We start from the raw sequence: 20,020 nt of genomic DNA, 5'->3' as shown, positions 1-20,020 counted from the left end.
GTTTACATACTCCACACATAGAGATAAATTGTTTCTCACTGTCTCTGTTGCCTGTGGAAATCGAAAACCTTAAAGCATAACAACGAAGATTTATTCACAGTACTTTCAATGGCAAACCTATGAAACCTCTATGTATTGTTTCTACGTAAAGTGAATATATTATTAAAATACTGTTTGTTGAGTCTACATTTCCTTTCAATTCAGTGTGGATTTCGGCATTACCTGGGTGCTCTGCCCAGGAACCTCTTCCATTCTGGTTAGCCCGGCAGCCTCGCCATGCCCAGTTTGTTGGTGATGCCCAGAACTTACCCACTGTCTTTCAGGCGGTTCACACATCGTGACTGCAGTGCATGTGCCGCGTGTTGTCCCCACTCTGGAGAGTGGGTTATGCATAAAGAAATGTGCGTCCATGGACCTGGAGAGGAAGGACCAGCTGAAGTTTCTTTTCCTGGTCAGCCAGAGCATGGCAGAGGAGCACAGTCTGCGCCAGGGAGTTTCAGAGAGGGGAGCCCGCCAGTCATTGGTGGCACTGTGCTGGAATCATGGGCAGCACATGGCAACCCTGACAGGAGAAGGTCGTTCTAACAAAGATGGGTGTGGGAAAACACCTGGAAAACCAGGTGAGGACACACAGTGATTGGCCTGTCAGTCATTCTAAGACCAATAGCACAAAACAGCAGCAGACTCACTAAGTAGCAACCGGTCCACTCAGCAATCCGTGCAGTGATACCACCACGAGATTGGTTCCAAGACATAAAATCAAAATGTATGATCAAGATAGTTGGTGAATTTTAAGTTTACAATTATTACAATAAAAGCCACATTGCCACGAATCCCCATTAAAACCCTCCCTCTCACTTTGCACATGTTCATCCCATTTTTTCCCCACTTTCTGAAGCGGCTCTGGAAGTCCTCTTTCCTGAGTGTCTTTACAAGGTGGATCAAAAATACGGTAAATATGGCTGCAATGTGACTTTTACTGTGATCATTTTTTAAAAAATTTAAACATTCACATAGTTTTCAGTCTCATCTCTGCTAGTGAAATGCTGCTTGTCTGGACAGCTTGGCATTAAGATAATCATCAGAGAGAGAGAGAGAGAGAGAGAGAGTTGTGAAAACTGGAGATCTCTCCATGCTATTTCATTAGAAGGTGGCGTTTGCTTGTACTTATCTGTGAACTTCAGAAGTTTAAGGCAAATATTTGGTATCCCCTTGGCACTGTTTTATCTCCAACTTCTCCACTGGGTTCAAAGCAAACACAGAAAATGTGTAGTCATGTAAGGGTTTAGACATTGGAACCCTTTTGTTTTGTGCTCTGTGTGGGCTGTGCAGTATGACTCTTACCTCATCTGTGGGTCCTCTTTGGTGTGGGAACATGGAGAGGGGCTGGACATTCTTGTGATGCTTCATTCTCTTCTGTAAAATGGGGATGGTACTATGTATCTAACTCACAGGTCTTTTTAAAGATAGACTTTATTAGAGCAGCTTTAATTTCATAGAAAAATTGTCCAGGATGAGCAGAATTCTTGTGCACCCTTTGTCCCCCGTATCTGTCCACTCCTGACCCAGAGCTGTACATTCTTGACCAAGATGAAGCTATACCAACCCAGCTTCATCCCTGGAGGCCTCAGTTCTGGTGCTGCAAGCTCTGGCTCTGTGGGCTTTGACAAATGTATCTAGGTTTTATGTAAGATGAAAAGAAATAAAATAGGCAGAGAAATGGCATCAATTAAACAATTAAAACTTAAATATTTATCTCTGATGATGATATTATTGTTATTATTATTATTATTATTTGAGACAGAGTCTCGCCATGTAGTTCAGGTTGGCCTTGAACTCACTACATAGCCCAGGCTGGTCTCGAACTCAGAGCAATCCTCCTGCCTCAGCCTCCTGAGTGCTGGGATTACAGCCATGCGCCACCACACCTAACTGATGATGATATTATTAATTATAACAGTTGATTTAAAAGCATCTTTTGAAGCACATTTTTCCTTTATGTTATATATGTGCTGTGTGACCTATCTGTATGTGATACTAAATAGATATGACATATCGTAGTGATCAGACAGTACCCTATGTCTTCAGAGATAACATCCTGAATCTCTGCGATCAGCCAAAGATAGAAGACTTTTGTTGCACAGAAGAGTGCGGTGGTGACTGGTGATTTGCAAATGCACACTGGGAAAGAGCACACCCAGAGGTGGACTTTGAAGTCAAAGATTCCAATGTTGCTTCTGTTGTGTGTGGACAGCTTACACTTTCAGGCCGCTAATGTGTATGCAATGAAGTCACGCCCATGTCTGCCTGTGGGAAAATGTCACATGACACAGTAATGCAGGCCTTGAGGAGAGCTCCAGAGATGGGGTCGGTTTCCAGGGAGACCAGTCCATAACCGTCGGAACTGGGATCTCTCGTGCTCTTGAGTGTCGGGCTGTGTCCCTCACAACAACACAAGCTAAGAAACACATTGGCTTGGATGATAAAAATGAAGCTAAAGAGTTGGGTTATGTTTCTTACCACCTGCCGCCGCCCTCAGGCCCACACAGACACCTCTCTCCCCACTGGGCTCTGGTTCTGGATTCTTTGATTAGATGCAGGTGTTCAGGATCCTGTGCTCCCAAGTCAGTAACTGCTCTCAAAGTTCTAGAGCTGAGATGACCAAGTCCTTTCTGATTGTTTTTTTGTATCGGAATGCATTAGATTTTCTAACAACAGCTCTTAGGTGCTTTTATTATGTGACTCCAGGGAAGATGAGGATCCTTGGAATTACTTGCGCACGTCAGTGCTGATGCAAGGCACAGGGCTGCACCAGGGGTGGAGAGCAGCTAGCCCGCCAGTTCCCTGGATCGAGGACACAGAGAACAGAACTCTGTACCCTATGGTTCCTTCTAGAAGCAGTCAAGCGAGAGCCTTCCGCTTGCCCTTACTTTGTGGCCATGGTCTATTAGTAAATGTGAGTCAGCGAAAGAGTACTGACTCTCAGTCATATAGCATATTTTAAAAGCTGCTATCACTGTTCCTCTAGCTGTGGAGGTAAGCACACTCTCCCTGTTAGAAATGGCAGGACGATCCAACTTGCCGGGACTCAGGCCGTTACTTCCACTTGTAAATGTCTCCGGAGAAACAACACCCCTCTCCTTAGTGTCAGGCCATGGCTAGCAGTTTAGTACTCATTGTCTCTGCAGAAATCTGTCATACAGAGGCTGTGTGTGGTTGTGGCAGATGGGGGGACACAATCCAGGCTGCGGGGGCTCAGACAGTTCCCGCAGGAGCTGTCCTCCGAGGGACATTTCCCAGCTCCTATTTACAGTGTACTGTCATTATGGATATGCATTCTGCCTTCAATTTTTTAAAAAAAGCCCTTTGACCTCTGCCCCTAGGGAGGTGGTAGAGTACTGGCATCAGAGGAAGGGAAAAGCCAGAGTAGATGAAGGAGGTCTTGGTGGGTTTGGTCCCCTGTCCTTCCAGAGGGGAATCCCAGGGAAGAGCAGTTCGGAAAGGCAGAAGTAGGAAAGGATGTAATGCCTGAGAGTTTAAAAGGGGAGATCATTTTAAGTTCAATAAATAATTTTTAAAATCCCGGTGAATTTAGTGGGAAAGAAAGATGGGGAGGCCAGCAGTACGGTTCGTATCTCCAAAGGGGCATCTCTAAGGAGCTCAGAGTTTTAAAGTCACACAGGGGAAGAGACAAGGGCAGAGTGCCAGGAATAGCCCTGGGGACGAGGCCACGCTCTGAACCCGAGGGAGGCCAGGCCGTGACCCCGGGCTTGACGTTTACTCCCGGGCTTGACGTTTACTCCGCTCTTGTGTTTCCTGTGTCCAGAGGTTCATCTCGGGGCACGGAGCGTCCTGCCTGCTGTCCCCAGGTGCAAACGGATGAGCCCAGCTGGGCTGGGAGAGGGGAGATCAGGGCAGGTTGGCAGCCAGTGCGCCAGGGACAGGGAGAACTGCGCATGCGCAAACGCCGGTGCCATGGAAACGGGACGCAGAAGGCGGGGCTGCCGGTGGAGTTGCTCGGCTTTCTTCATTAAGGAGAGAAAAGTTCTTCGCTGTGATGCAGGAACAGCGGGTTGCTCGGGTTGCTCGGGCGGGCGAGGTAAGAGAGGTGGTCACGGGGAGCCCTCCTGGAGAGAGCGCAGCTCCTGGCCTGGTACTGAGTTGCTAGGCCCGAATGAGCTCACCCGGACGTAGGGTGTGACTGAAGACCGATTCCATTTGACCCCGCTCTGGTGTCTTCCTTAGGGTTAGAGACGTCATAGCTCCGCGAGCCGTGCACACCCACGGTCACGGCAGCGAGTTCCTAACCCTACATAGCTCCCCTGTCCATCCACAGACGGAGGCTCCACGGCAGAGCACCGCTGTGCCAAAAGGGAGGGTAAACGGGTCCTCTGTAGGGAGACGCAGGCGCCTGGAGACCGCGGTGTTAAGTGACACAAATCAGACACACAGCTGAGACGTCACCTGGATTTCCTTACACGAGAAGCCCAAAGCATAAAGAGGAGAAGAGAGACCACAGGAAATGGGGAGATAAAACTTCTGCAAATAGGAAGGGGCATGAGCTACGGAGGGAGGAGGAGCGAGAGAAGGGGAGGAGACGCAGAAAGAATTAAGATGTGTCCAGTCCACGCACTCCCACAGCAAAAGGAATCATGTAATGCATACGAGTGCTCATACAAGCAAACTTTTTTTTTAAAGGACAAAAACAGAATCACACGAAAGAGAGAGGGCAACGCCGCGGAGTCCGTGAAGCCGGGGTGTGGGCTGTCTTGGCGGCCCTTCCGGGCAGCTCGCAGACTTGCAGATCGACTGGCTTCGTCCGCTCTGCCCATCGAGGGCCAACACCTGGCCTACACCGGCCCGGAGCGCGCCCCAGTGAGCGGACACCGCCTGGGACAGCCAGCTTCAGCGTATTCCTGGAGACACAGACAGACGTGAGCTGGCGCGGTAGAAACCGGATAAAACGGGAATTAGTGAGTAACTACTTTTTAAAACGTGGCGATTAATGCACTGATACCAACCTCCAAGGAAGTGATTAGCAGCAACTGAAAGGTCCTGATGTGATTACGTCCAATTCACTTGCCCTGCGCTCGCTCGGAGGCGCGGAAAACATGCCTCTCAAATTAGCGAGGGATCCCCAGGCAGGGGCGGCAGCCTCTCTACTACAGGGGATCGTTGTCAGAGTCACATAATCCAGACACACCGAGAGGAAGCTGTCCTTAGAAATCCTCTGGAACGAGGGAGATGGCCCACCACTTTTGCTGTTGAATTGGATTTGGTGATTTTAAATTGGATTTCCTCCATCTCCTTTGAGAAGTAATTCCGTGATGGTGGAGCGTAATTGTAAACTTGATTGGGGTGGGAGTCACCTAGAGGATCAGTAAAGCACACTCTGGGTGTCCGGAGGCATGGGCTAAGCCCCTGGAACACGAGCCAAATCAAACCTGCCCTCCTTCGAGTTGTGGGTGCCGGGTATTTTGTCTCAGTGACCTGAGGTGACTGGTATTGTATGTGTAGATGAGCTCTCTTTCCCAGGAAAACTGTTGCCAAAAATTTCATATTTACACATATATATGTGACAGAATACATAGTTAAAAGTTAAGCTATAGATTAAACAAGTAAATTCAAATTAACAGGAAAAAAGACACAAAGCAGGATATATATAGATATCACTCTCTCAGAGAGAACTATTATATAATAAAAACGTATGATAGTAGAAGATCATTAAATAAAATGCTACAGCAGAAGCAAAGCTCTCTATGTAAATTACTGGACACATATGACCTAAGCTCAATTATTAAAAGAAAGGTCATTAATCAGCTTGGCTTGGAGAATTAGCTCACAATTCTCGTGTATACAAAAACATCACATTGTAATTGTAAATATATGTAGTACTTACTTGTCAGTGGCACGTCAATAAATCTGGGGAAAATCTTCAAAAAAAGAAAATGTGTAAAATAGAATATAGGTATGTAAAAGAGATAAACTAAAAAGTAACATGATTCAGAAATATTTAAATTAAAAGAATAGAAAAAGAAGACTATGGGACTATTAATAATGTAAAAAGTCAGGATCATAATATCAGAAAAAGTTGAATTCTAGATTTAAAAAAAAGACAAAGACGGCCATTTTAACGTGCTAGTTGTTCCATCCCTGGTGACAATTAACAACAAGGAATGTTATACACAAAATAACATCAACAATGTGAAGCAAAAAATCACTATAAACAGAAACAAAGAATCAGTATTATAATTAGCAATTTTAGAGCATTTCAATCTATGACAGATCTAGATTACATAAGTGGGAACACAGACTTTGAGATTAAAAACTAAATTCATTTTATTAAGTTAGATCTAATTAACAAATAGCAAACACATTAAAGCCGTAATGAGATTCTGCTTTTGTCAAAGTTCAACACATTTTGTAACACAGTGAGTTATCAAGGACCCTCAGCCAGCTGTTCTTGTGCTTTTCCAGGGGAAATGGAAGTGTGAATAACTCTTAAGGAGAGCACTTTGGTTACTATAAAAATTTAAAGTGTGCATTCTTACCTAAAAACATCTTACATGTTTTTTCACATCACCTTGACAGTATGTAAATACCTTAGTATTACAGGTTTCAAGAAGCAGAGTTATTGATGAAAGAGTAATACAAATATGAAATTTGTATTCATTAGTTCACACTATAATAAATGGGCAAATAAATAGAGGGGATCAGAGGCATTTTTGTGCAGGAGAGTCCCTAACGCTGAGCAGGTGCTTTGCCCCCTAGGAAGGAGAGGGCATCCAGCCCAGGCCTTGGGTGGGATCTGGGTGAGGCATCCTTCTCCTCGTCCCAGGAGAGAAGCCCAGGACATCCCAGCCAGGGTGCTGGCCCGGGTGGATATGGCCCGGGTCCGCAGTCATGAGCCGTGTTGCTGGTCTGCCCCCAGAACCCCACGGAGTGGAGTCTGCACATGGTGATCTTCTGGATCAGCCAGAGTCCCAGTCTGGTCCTCAGAAAGTATCAGAGCCACTCCCCAGAGAATCAGTCAGCACAGTGCCCAAGCAGTGGCCCCCTGTCCTCCTGAGGCACCACCGTGGGGTGGTCTGAGAAGCTGCCCCAGCCCGGAGGGAGGGTCCTTGGCAGTCAGAAGGGCTGGCAGGGTGGGGGACCCAGGAGGGGCTCAGGGGAAGGCACCAGGCACTGTGGGGTGAGCTTAGGGACAGAGCCGCATGGGGGGAGACTGACTGACAGGTGCTCTGAGACAGTGCGGAGAAAGTCTGCCAGCTGCATGGGACTCCGGCCGCCCCACCCGATTCTTCTGTATGACAAGGGATGGGGATGTATTTCAGTGTCGAGGCCTTGTATTTCTATCACTATCCTAAACAGAAAGTTCGCTAAAATGGAGAGGATGGGAAAATGAAAATCACAATATACTAAAAGCCCTTGGACAGTGAAAAAATATTTAAAAGAACATTTTTAAGAGATTGCATGGAAGGGAGGTATGGTCCAAAGTCTTGTTGTAAATCTCCACCACAAGAGGACAAAAGATAGGTTGGAATCAAAATCGTAGAATTAAAGAATAAGAGAAATTGGAAATTAATGAAATATCAAATGAGCAAACAAAAGAGAAGGAGGGAGGGCAGAGAGAGGAGGAGGAGGAGGGAGAAAGGAAAGAGGGAGAGGCAGGGATTGAGGGAGAAAGGGAGGCTCTTTTCATCTATCATATCCATTGCTTCTCAATTTTAAGAAATTTTTAGGTAGTATGGATATTAGCTGTTTAAAGTATTTGTTGGGAATATTTTTCTGTCCCACTTTTGGCTGCCTTTGGCCTTTCCAATATGATGAGATAAAACATTTGAGGTGTTTTAAGATATTTTTTATCTAGCCACATTTATCAAGCATTTTTTTATTGCTTCTTATTTTTAAATCATAGTTAGAAGCCTTTTCTTTAGAGAAAATTTAAACGGAATTAGCCTGTTTCTTCTAGCACTTTTATGATTTCTTTCAATACATTTACTTCCCTAATAAATTTGGAGAATATTCTTAGATATAGTAAGAGACATAAATATGATTGTATAAGTTTTTTCAAAGAGCTATGAATTTGTCCAACCCAGTTTACTACAAAGTTCACTGTTAGTGATTTGAAATGCCATTTTTGTTATATAGTGAATCCCATATGTACATGGGTCTTATTCTGAACACTTTATATAGTTTTTTCTCTATTCTGTCTTTTTGGATGCTAGTACCACACTGTTTTAATCCCAGAAGGTGTGTTGTATGTTTTCACATCTGATAGGGCCAGATTTTTCTTCTTAGTTTTTACCTTTCTGGCATTTTCCCATTTATATTTGCATTTTAATTTTCCCATCAACATGTTGTCCACCACTATGAAATAACTCATTATATTTTTACTGGGATTGTATTGATTTTGTACATCAACCTAGGGACAACATACATCTTTCTAATAATTAATCTCCCTATCTGACTTCCCATCTATTTGGTCAATTAATTTGTGTAATTTCAGGCTTATTTTTAGAATCTTCCTCCTGTAAGTTTTGCACATTTCTTGTTAGATTTATTTTCAAGTATTATTTTACTTACTCTTGTAAATGGGATTTTCTTTAACTGCTTACTGTTTGAATGTTAATTTTATATCTGACTGCTTCATTGAATTCCTTTTTTTTGTTTTGGACATACTGGGGTTGAATTCAGGGCCTTTACACTGAAATACATCACCATCCCTTGTTTCCTTTGATACCAGGTCTTGCTAAGTTGATAAGCTGTGTAGGCTGGATTCAAATTTGTAACCCTTCTGCCTCAGCCTTGCAGAGTGCTAGGATCCTACCATATCTAGTTGAATTATTTTATTGAATTACTTTGTCATGTATTTTCAGGGGATTTATAAGTGTGCTATCGCCTCATCCATAAATAGGGAAAATTTTACTCCTCTTTGCCTATGTTAATGCCTGTGGTCAGTTTTCCTGTGTCATTTGATTGTCGAGTATCTCAGCCACACCAGACCAGCCAGGGAGAAGGTGGGCACTGTGGTCTTTGTCCTAATTCTAGCGAAAATGTCTTCAGTATTTCTAGTACTTTCCCATGAAGTCATGTGGTGGCTTTAGAACTGGATTTAGATCTAGACCTACCCACGTACCTACTGCCTACCTGTGAGCACGGTATTATTATTATTTTCTGGAGTATTTTAAAGCATTTCAGATCACGAGTGGAAATTGTCTTTTGTTAAAAGCTTTCTTCAGTGTGTGTGGAGATTGTGGACCAAAAAGTTAAAATTAATTTTTGGGCTAAAAATGTGTAAATCTTTTAATTGAGAAAGAATCACCAAATATGCAGTGAGAAATAGAACCGGCAGTATTTGTTCTCATAAGAGACTGTTTTAAGAGGTGGGTGTAGCTTAGTGTCGGAGGGCTTGCCTGGCACGCATGAGGGCCCGGTTCCAGCCCCAGGACCAAAAAGGAAGAAGGAAGCAATGTCTTCGAAAGTGACCCCCCCAGAGTGGAAGTTCTCTGGGAAGCAACGGGCCGGGGCTCCCTGCTCCCCTCGTATTTTGCAGACCAGCAAGCGCGGTGCTGCACGGGTTAGCATAGACCTGCTTAGGGCCAGATTGGGATGCAGCCGAGTCCCTGCTCTTAGGCCCTCCGCTGCTCCAAGCCATTTCCGGCCTTCATGATGAGCCCCGAACAGCAAACCCCACCCAGGTCAGGCGGAAACGCGCCGCTTCCGGCCTCTTCAGGGTCGAACCCAGGGCTGTGCAGCCCCACACGATGGCCGCGGGGAGCCCGGTTGAATCTTCAGACAGGCGAAAAAAGAGTGCTGACATTTGGACGGTGTACTGCGCGTGAGTTTCTTTTATTTCTTGTGAATGGCCAAGGTTGATAGAGGTAGAATACATGACAGGAGAACATTTTGGTTTGTTTTCTTCATTTGTCTTATTTCCAGGGTCACAGCAATCAAAACAATGTCATGGTCGAGAGTGTGTTTTTTTTGTGTGTGTGCTGAGCTCCAAGGAAAGAATCTTGGCACGTGGAAGAGAGAGAGAGAGAAGGGGGGGAGCCCGTGTCCAGGAAAGGCTGCCGGGCCATCGAGGCTGCCTTCACCAGGGTGTGCGCAGCCTCCACACAGCACAGGGACCGTGGCCTTCACACTCTTAAGACTAAAAGCCAGTTTCCTCTTCATCTGGTAATTTCTGCGGCTTTGCTGTCTGCCTCAAAAGGGAGGTATCCCTGAAAGATGTCAGGTAGGCAAGGACGAACAATCCAGGAAGAAAGCAAAGCCACCTCAAATGAGGCAGTTACTCCTGCCTCTTCGTCAGTCTGGAATTCGACGCACGTACAAACACATGAGTTGAACTAGACCTTCGTCTATTCTCAAGAGCTATAGGATTTTAACAATGATTATAAACAAGCACACCCAAGGCCATATTTCACAGGAGATAGAGGGAACATATTTATCTAGCACAAAGTGCTATTTTATGCTGTGAGCTTTGCTAGTTTTCACCGCATCGATGTTAAGAAGTGTTGCTTGGTGTCCCCTCGTCCTCAGAGCCTTCCTGCTCATCTCCACCAGGCCAAAGGTTCCAGGTTCTGCCCGAGGCCGGCACCTTGAAGGCCACCTGAAGCACTGGCCCGTTGTATGTCCAGAGTCGCTCTGGGGCAATTTATTCTGAACCTTTAGGCTTAAATGCATTTTCTCAGGAAAATTAAGCCATGCAGCCCCAGGGCCTTTATTCCCACACCTGTGCATATTTAATTCCTACTCATGGAAATGAGAGTGAACTGTGTGGCCAAACTGACCTAAGAACAGATCGGTCGGGCACCACCTGTACAGCCATTTGCACATTTTATTCATTGGAAGTACTTTTAACAACAACAACAACAAAATTCCTACACACAAATCAGAAAAACGATTAAAGACAGAGGGAAATCTTGCCCTGATCCAGGGCAGACATTGGTTGGCAGAATGCCAAACTGTGGTCTCATGCACTCCCGGATGTTGCCCAGGCTGGAGCAGAAAAGTTTTCGCCGCCAGCTCATTGTTTCTCTGCACTGCCCCTTGCCTGGCCTCAACAGCTGAAGCCCATCCTATCACAGGTGCCCCTGGGAGGGGACAGGGGTCTCCAGCCTGGCCCCAAGCATCCCATCACGATAGACAGGAACAGAGACCAAACCTGAAACTCAGTGGAGGAGAGGTTTATTTAGAGTCCTGATTCCCGGGGCTTCGGTTCGGTCCATGGCTGACGACTCCAAGGCAGAAACAGCAAGGTGAAAGGGCCTGGGGGGCAAAGCTGCTCACTGCAGGGCAGCCAGAAAGCAGAGAGGAAGGGCGGGCCTGGCGCACAGAGGGCAAACCCCAGGGACCTCCTCCACCCAGGCCCCGCCAACTACAGCTCAGCCGCGAACCATCAAGGGATGACTCCGCTGAGGAGCACAGCGCCCCGCAGCCCGGTCACCTTCCGTACATGGGAGTCGGAGGGGACATTGTAGATCTATCCCACGACAACCTCTGTGTTCGGATGAGTCCTCTGTGGCCTTGAGTGGACCCTAAGAGTTTTGTTTTCGCCAAAGAGCATACCTCCACCTGTCCTGTGGACTTCCCCGCTCAGGCCCCTTGTGATGCTGGTGACCGGAACTTGTGAGTGGTAACTTTGTTTTTCAGTACTGCAGATTGAAACCAGAGCCTTAGCACTCACTCATATCCCCAGCCCTATTTTTTTAAATTTTATTTTGAAAGAGATTCTTGTTAAGTTGTTAAATTGCCCGGGCTGCACTCACTTTTACCATCCTCCTGCCTCGGCCTCCCAGAATGGAGATTTTTACACAGCACCACAGGGATAACACAGAGCCTGCTTCTGCCTGCTCCTGACATGGCACACCGCCTCGTCCTCCAGCCTGCTTCCCTGTCATGAACACGCAGTTGAATGAATCAAGTGAGTAATTTCCTGTCACAGGGAGAAGGAGCGCTCCGTGAGCACGTGGCCTGTGCTGCTCAGAACGCGCTGTGACACCCGAGCCCGTGACACCCTGAGCAGATGGTGCGCAGCTGGCAGCCAGGTGCGGCTCTGGACCTGCGTCATCGGGTCCCCCGATCGGATCACACATGTGCGTGTGCTCCAGGAGGGCGGGGAGAGGGGTGGCAGGATGCCAGCTGGCCCCTGGCAGGCCCTCTGTGGCCTTCGTGTCACCTGTTCAGCCCGGCTGCCGCGGGACTGAGCGAATATTAGAGCCTTCAGTGGCACGGAGGCCCTCACTCCCCCTCTGCGAGAGATGTAAATGTATGCAAATGCTGCCTCTGCTGCCACCCTAGGGTGCTGCTGGGATTGTGCTGCCCTAGGCAAGATGGGGAAAGAAGCCACAAGGCACTCTCACAGCTTGCAGACCCCCGCCATGGGTGTCCCTAAAACATTTTGCTGCCTTAGGCAACCACCTGTTCTTCCGCCGGTGAAAGCTCCCTGGTGCAGAAGTCCTCTGCCAGGCAGCCTACCACGCGTAGATCACCCAAGGCCTGCGGAGGGTGGCTCTTCTCCCTCCTGCTCCAGCATGGCCACCAGCGCTGACTATTTCTGGGGGCCCTGATGCCAGGAGGCCAGGTGACCGGTCACGGGGGAGGAAGGAGGCCGGCAGGGACTTTTACCAGAAACGAATGTTAGCTCTTTTCATCTGCTTTCTGGCTCCTTCAGTTTTCTTATGGTGGTGTGTAGCACGGATGTGTTTGAACATTAGCTGGCTAATCAAAATACAAAAGAATTCTTTGGAAAAGGAGGAAAATAAAGGGATCAAAGTGGTTGCTGTGGGAGTGGTCTCTTGAGATGTCCCCCACAGCCTCATGCACTCACAGAGGGGCTCTGGGGAGGTGACTGGTTGAGGGGGTGACGTTCATCACTGAGTTAATCCACTGCAGAGTTTAGAGCTGAATGTGATGTTGGGAGGCAGAGCCTGGTGGAGGAGGAGGGCCATGGGTGGAGCCTGGTTCTCCCACTCCTCCCTTCTCTCTGCCTCCTGTCGGCCATGCCCTGAGCAGCTCTCCTCTGCCAGGCCCCTCTGCCATGCCTGTTGCCTTGGAGCCCGGTGTGCCTTGGACTGTAACCTCTGTAGACTGTGAGCGAAAATAAACCTCCCTCTTTTCCGGTGCGGTGTCCAGTATTGTTTCAGCGACAAGGAAAGGGAAGGAGACACTTGGTGTTAACACAGATGCCCTGAGACCCCAGATGCAGGTGCTGGGTGTAAAGTCTGCTCCTTACACTTACTCCAGTGCCCGCCACCATGTGTGTGAGCATCACCAAGCCCCAGTCTGGCGACCCTGACCCCTGACCCATACCTGTGGGCGACAGCCTGAGAGGCCTGGCTTGGGCCTGCACCTGAGGGGGTCGTCCCAGCTCACGGAGCCAGCAGGAGGCCGAGTGGGACTCGCCCAGAGCCTGAGTGCTGCAGCTGCCTCCTCTCCATGCATCAAGGTAGGCAGGAGACTCAGTAACTGCCAGAAACAGGATGAACAGAGGCAGGAACCCACCCGAGTTCTAGCACTCTGGGAGACTGAGGCAAGAGGATCGTAAGTTTGAGCCCAACTCGGGCAACTTAGTAACCTAGCCAGACCCTGTCTCAAAAACCAAATTTTATTAAAGGGCCAGATGCAGCTCCGTACAAGTCTGACACACCGAGGATCAAGGGTCAGGGGCCAGGGATGGAGGGTGGGCATTAAGGAGGCCTGAAGATGAAAATCCCACTGGGGGCCAATGACCTCTTCCAGGCTGGATGAAAGAGATAACTGGCTTCTATCATGGGCTGCCTGCCACCAGGAGCTCTCCCCAGGGGGCTGAATCAGTGAGGGCCAGTCCTTCTTCACCCACCCTGGCTCCTGCTCCTGCACCTCTCCAGCCTAGGCTGACTCTGTCTTCTGAAGCCTGACTACAATAGCGGTGTGGGGACTCAAGGACCCTTGTGACAAGCTGCTGCATCCAGGGGGCCTCTGCACCTCTGCAGAGGACACCCAGAGCTGCTCAAAGCTGTATATTCTGATCTGCGGCTTGGAGCTGCTTCCCCAGCCCCGAGCATCTGGGGTTGAAGTGACAACATTTCCCTGTCCTCCGGCCTCTTGTGCCACCTCCATTTGGCCAGCGTTGCTATGGTAACCCCCAGCCTGCTCTGATCCACCGATGATTACGGAGTGGGCAACAATGGGCACAATATCAGGTTGCACGGGCAGCCGCCGCTGGGACGTGTCCCATGTGCTGAGCACCCGGCTTCCCAGCACTGAGGTGGCTTCTGACACTCGGGAAGGGGCGGGGCGGGAGCTCCCCAGCACATCCGACTTGGGCTTGCAAATATTGATCAGAGACATCAAACAGCGTGCTCGCGCTGGGCTTTTGTCTTCCTGAGGGTTGAATCAATTCCACACTCCTGGCAACTATTGCACTAAATGGTAAATGTGGGAAAGAAAAAGTGCAGTCTGTGGATTTATTCTTTTGTGTACAGAGGGAAAAACCGACATTGCAGGTGCAAACACCACCTTTATTCCCCACCTGCGCGAATGCACGGCCGGCAGTGACACAGCGTGGGGCAGCAGCAGTGCTGGCCCGATGTCTAGCGGGTGTCCAGGAGGTGACAAAGAGCTAGGCTGAGCTCCCGGGGCCGAGCAGAGGTCACGGCCACCACCGGGGATCTTATTGAGCACATCTGATATTTCAGCCAGAAGAGTCAGGAAGGACTTCGTTGAAAATCAATGGATGCAGAAAAATTAACAACAAAAAAGGAAGAACCTTCCGCTTGGGGCTGAAACATCCGGTTCAGCAATCAACCTGTTATGTTGTTTGAGAAGGCCAGCCATTCGCTGTCCTGGAAACACAATATCGATGCAGGGCTTTGATCGGTAAGACGCAGACAGGAAGTCGGGCCGATTCCGACTAATATTCTAATCATGGCCTGTCGCTTCCATCACCCTTACGTCAAAGATGTCGCGTCTCCCGGGATGAGCAATTTTATGTCTATTAAAACATTGGCGGGGATCAGGGCTGGAGCCACTGATAACGCACAGGGGAAGGGAAGCAGCAGGCAGGGGCAGAGGCCTCCTGTGACTCACCCAGGCCACAGCAGGTTAGGAATCTCGGAACTGTGCACAGTGGCTCGCTCCTGTGCTGGCCCGGCTCACTCTGGTCGTCAGTGGGGGACACACCTCACTGCTTGGCCTAAGCTGACAGCCCCGGCTCCTCCTCCCCTCTTGCCCCTCGTGCCTGTCAGTAAATGACAGATGGAGCATCAGTGGTTCCAACCTCCACTTGCTTTGGAGTCACCTGGACGGCGATTTTAAGGCACGAGGCTGGGTTCCACTGCAGACCAGCCGAGCCAGCCCCGGTAGGTGGGGTGACAGCGGCGAGGTGCTCCCGATGTTCCCAGCTGCGTGCAGCACACAGGACTCCTGCCCTCCGTGACCTCTCTGGTCTCTGCTCACCAGAAGAGGATGCGCTCTGGTCTGTGCCTGAAGCTTCTGGATGGTACCTTGGACCGACCATAGCTGCTGCCTTGCCCCTCGGCTTGGGACTGCTGGGCCTCGGCAGGGCTGGGAATCCAAGTTCTCCAGTGGTGCTCATCCTGCTGTGCAGGGATCAGACTTTGAGTCACCTGCTAGGCTGTGTTGACACAAAATCACACGCTTAAAGCACAAAGGAGACCAATTTGACAGTTTCCCAGTACACATGTCTGCTGTTGTCATTTCACAACCCAGTGAATTTCCAACACAAAGCACACGATCGCATTCATACAATCGATTAAGGGTGACATAGCCGGCCGCCGGTGGGTTGTAGGGGTGGTGAGGTGCCCAGAAGGTCAGCTGGGAGCCTGACTTCTGCTATCAGTTGACCTCCTCCAAGTTTGGAGAGAGTTTCGCAAGGCACGTGACCTCAGATGGCAGAGGTCTGAGCCAGTTCTGGCCGTGCACACCCCCCTGGTTCCTCTCCCTCAGCACCATCCTGTAAGGCGCTTCCTGTCCCCCCACCCCACCCGGTCATCAGAAGAACTAGTTGGAAAGAAAGAAGACAGGTTCTTGACTTCCAGGGGAAGAGTGGCACACGCTGTGTCAAGCTGGTGCATGGACCAGTGTAACAGCGTGGGTTTCAGGGCACCCGTACCAGGCCCTGAGTGGAGGACGTGGCTCTGGACCTTGAGCATTCACAGAGCACCCAAACTGGGGCAGGTACTGGGCCTGTCTTACAGACAGGATGGGGAGCCCAGAGAGGACCAGCGTTTCCCCGAGGGGAGGTGTGGGATGCAGCCCAGGGAGGGAGCCCCTTGGGAAGGCCCTTCGTGCCTGTGGGAATGGGCCACCTGGCAGATTAGAGGAGCTGCCTTCTGGGTGCGGCTGTGCGACGACTGGCATGCAGACTGGCAGAGGGAGACGGAAGGACTTGCTGCCTTCCACCTCGGGCTAGGGCTGCGTCCTTGGTCCCTCTTGTCCTGCCGTTTCCAGCTCCTTGGGCCGAGGCGTCCTGGCTCCTCCCACTCTGGTGTATAGTCGCTGCTGTGGACCCCTCTGCCTCAGACACTGAGCTCTCACAAATGTAATCCACTTTCCATTACCTCTGCCCCTCTCGAGAGCCCCGGCCAACACTGGATGTCTTCTCCCTCCAGCTCCACTCCCAGGAAGTCCAACTCAGATGGTGGCCCGACGGCTGTGACCAGGGGAGATGCGTGATTATCCCGCTGCTTCGCCTGGTTGCTACAGACCACAGGTCACAGGGCTCTGCCGCGCTGACCAGGTCCTGCAGGCGCAGATGGCTGGTCCTCTGAGACCCAGAGAGGCTGGTCCCCCAGACCACCCTTTAGCCCTCCGCTCCCTGGCTGCAAGGTATGTGTGCTGAGCTGATAGTCAAGATGCCTTCTTATGTTTTCTTTCACCAAGAGGGTTGCGTTATACCATGGCCCCCATGAGCCCACAGAGAAATAGAGAATTCCCAGGGAACTCTAAAACAGGACTTTTCTAAGAAGCTATGCAAGCACAAAATACGGCCCTGGGCATAGGAACAGAATGTTCTTTCTAAAAGCTGGAGTGATTTTAGTCTCTCCCGAAGCCATTCTCAAAAATAATAGCCCTCATGACTGGGTGTAGCCGAGGCTGTTCTCCAAGGCCCTCCGGTGTCATTCAGTTCAGGTATCAGTAATGGCACTTACCGGCCGCCCCAAAGGGAAATGATGGTCCCCGCGAGAGTGCCCCACTGGGAGCAAGACAACAGTCCAGCCGAAGCATAATTACCCTGACGCACTCCGTATCCAGGTCCAGTTTGCAGGGTCCTGTCTACTTTCATTTTCTCAGAGATAATCACAGGAGACAAAGCTTCCAGATGGGGGAAATCCCAGGGTGGGGGGTCGTAAAAGGCATCTATCTGTCTGTCCTCCGCTCCCGGCCCGACCTACTGGGCTTCTCTGATGTCAGTGTCCTGCCTTTGTCGAGCCCTAGATCCCACAGAGAGAAGAAGGGAGCCCTGCCTCTCTTCACCTGGCTCCGACAGACAGGTGTGGGTGTGCAGCCAGTCACAGCCAGCAGTGCACATGCATTGGAGCAGCGGAACGAGCACTTCTGCAACTCAGGTCTAAGGATTTGCTTGCCAATGTGTGATTTCTCCAAAGCAGAAATATCGACAAAGCGAATGTATTCAAAGTAAAAGACTGGAGTAGGGTTTTCAGAGATGAGAAATCACATCCTCAGCATCAGACCAGAGTGGACAATGAGAACAGCTAGCATGGATTTCACAGAAGACAGAGGGTTGCTTTGGGCTGAAGGAGCTCCTTCTGGGCTCTGACCCACTTGGGGAGGTGAAGGAAGGGTCCTAAGGAGAGAACCCACAGTCCGTGTGCTCCCACGAGAGGACAGGTGTTCAGCACTTCTGCAAGAGAGACTCTCCCCAGCAGTCCTGTTCTCATGGAAATGGGTCACAGTTTAAATTCATGGTAACTGATGCAGGAGGATAGCTCAGTCCCCTTCAGGCTGGGCGGGGCACAGCTGGAGGGAAACACAGTCCACAGCCAGGTCTGAGACCGCTGTCCCCCTCCCTGTGTCTACCCAGGGCCGTGCTCTTCCTGCCTGGCCACCGCGACCGTGCAGAGACACACACCAGGTGGGCTTCACACCACCTTCGCCAGGCACAGTCCCCGCCTGGGAGGGTCTCTGGGTCGCGTTGGCCTCTGCCCGGCTCAAAGCCCGGGCCACTCACACCCTTTGCTCTGAAGTCAAAGGGTTAATGGTGTCCAGATGTACAGAAAGCAGAGCTCCCTACCTTCCACTCTCAGGATATGCACTACACACTTAATTCAGACATATGCTTGTGCGTGCACATGTACACGTGAACTAGGGGATGACTGAGTGCGTGATGGTTGTCCTTCTTATGTAATTTGAGTTCCCCTTCTCAGTGTAACCATGGGGTGAAACAGGTATCTAAAGATAACAGCTTCCCAGCATGGATACGGTCCCGAGTTCCTCCCCCGGCCCTGAAAAAGATCTGTAATAACAAATTCCCATGGTGGTCTTGCCATACCCTGGACAGCACAGCGACTGTCTCCAGCAGCAGAGTCAGAGGATGGGGGCAGAAATTCTTTGGATAATCCTGACATCCCATCTTACCCACCACACGAAGGATGACCAACATATTGCTGAATGTTTGAATTTGAAAATTTTATTGCAGTAAAAGCCATCTTGCTATTCATCCCCTCAGAATATGTCCTCAGAATACACTGCTTTAGTTGCACTGTGCTGGCTGCTGTGACATCGTGAATCCATTCAAAATGTTTCCCTTTCGTTGTCATTTTGACTTTGGGAAGGAGCCGGGGTTCACATGGTGCAGTGAGGTGGAAGGCAGACGAGGACATGGTGGTGTGTTTCTGCGCGCTGCTTTTCTGTTGGGCGGCACTGGGCAGTGGCATGTATCGTAGTTTTGCTCACACTTCGTAAAGACCCTCAGGAGAGAGGACTCCAGAGCTGCTGCAGGAAGAGGCCAGAAAGATGGGCTAAAAGTGCTCAAAGCTAGGGGACTCATGGTGATGTGCTGCGTACTGTAAGTAAAGAAATTTGAGCACATCTGGATACTTTGGTCAGCTCTGGTAGGTTAACCTCAGCCCCTAGGGATGAATGTTCTGAGTGTGAAGTTCCCAACACAAGCATGGAATGGGACGGATCGCTCTCCACTTCTCCCTGTTTGACTCAAGTCTGAGGCCCTCCTGTTGTAACCTGTGCAGCTGAGTGCATACACCTGGGCACCACTTGCGCTGGGGCACTCAATGACGTGTTGCCACAGAGTGCATTTGCACACAACTGGTTTGGGCCTGGGACCCGCTTGTCTTCAGAGCACTGGCTTCCACCACAGAGGAAAGGAAAATTGTGGGTTTTCTCAGTCTTTATTTGCCACTGGTGGACAGCTCGGCTTTGTCCTCTGGGCTCTCCCGTCTGCTCATCCCAGCAGCTGCCTCAGTGACAGATGAATATGAAGGGTACCTAGGTGCTGGCTGCGTCTCCTCCTCTGGGAAAAGAAGAACAATCACACACAGTTTCTTCACAGGGACTCTGGGCCTCCTGAGTCTATGGCACCCTACATGACCCGTGTGATTTCTTATTTCTGTCTGCATGTGGCCCAGGTTTGGGCACCCACAGCCAAGGAGTTTATACACCTACCTACTAATTAGTGCTCTTGCATGATACTCGGGGAACACCCACAACTGTTACTGTTCATCAAGAACTTGTGAAAGGGTAAAATAGCCACTTGCTTTACTTTCTGGAAATCATTCATTGAGTTGCTATCTACATTAAGTCTAGATGACTGCTGGGATATTTCATGGGCCAAAGCAAAATACTGAGTAGAAGACCAGAACATTTTTAACACTAAGACACCACTTGCTTCCGCGAGGTAGACAAGGTTTTTCAGAATGGCGTGTGAGTGCAGATGCACACATAAGGACAGAGAGCCGTGCGGATGGGGTGTGCATAGGGGGGCACTGAGGGAAGATGAGAGACAGGTGAGAGGAGTGAAGGGATTCGCTCACAC

The 20,020-nt window shown here is 49.6% G+C and overlaps 1 protein-coding gene across 1 annotated transcript; it reads left to right on the top strand.

The window, feature by feature from the left end:
- The first annotated feature begins 3,319 nt into the window (after positions 1–3,319).
- On the top strand, positions 3,320–18,342 carry LOC104859397. The gene is made up of 3 exons (XM_033760971.1): positions 3,320–4,099; positions 4,699–4,973; positions 16,620–18,342. The coding sequence occupies exons 1-3, from the start codon at positions 3,880–3,882 to the stop codon at positions 16,776–16,778; spliced, it is 654 nt and encodes a 217-aa protein (XP_033616862.1). The 5' UTR covers positions 3,320–3,879; the 3' UTR covers positions 16,779–18,342.
- Positions 18,343–20,020: the final 1,678 nt, after the last annotated feature.

The sequence above is a fragment of the Fukomys damarensis genome, unplaced genomic scaffold (assembly GCF_012274545.1).
Source record: "Fukomys damarensis isolate Sample0158 unplaced genomic scaffold, DMR_v1.0_HiC HiC_scaffold_6, whole genome shotgun sequence".
Lineage (NCBI taxonomy): Eukaryota > Metazoa > Chordata > Mammalia > Rodentia > Bathyergidae > Fukomys > Fukomys damarensis.
The sequence above is the reverse complement of the archived record's forward strand: the minus strand, read 5'-3'. Positions and strand labels throughout refer to the sequence as shown.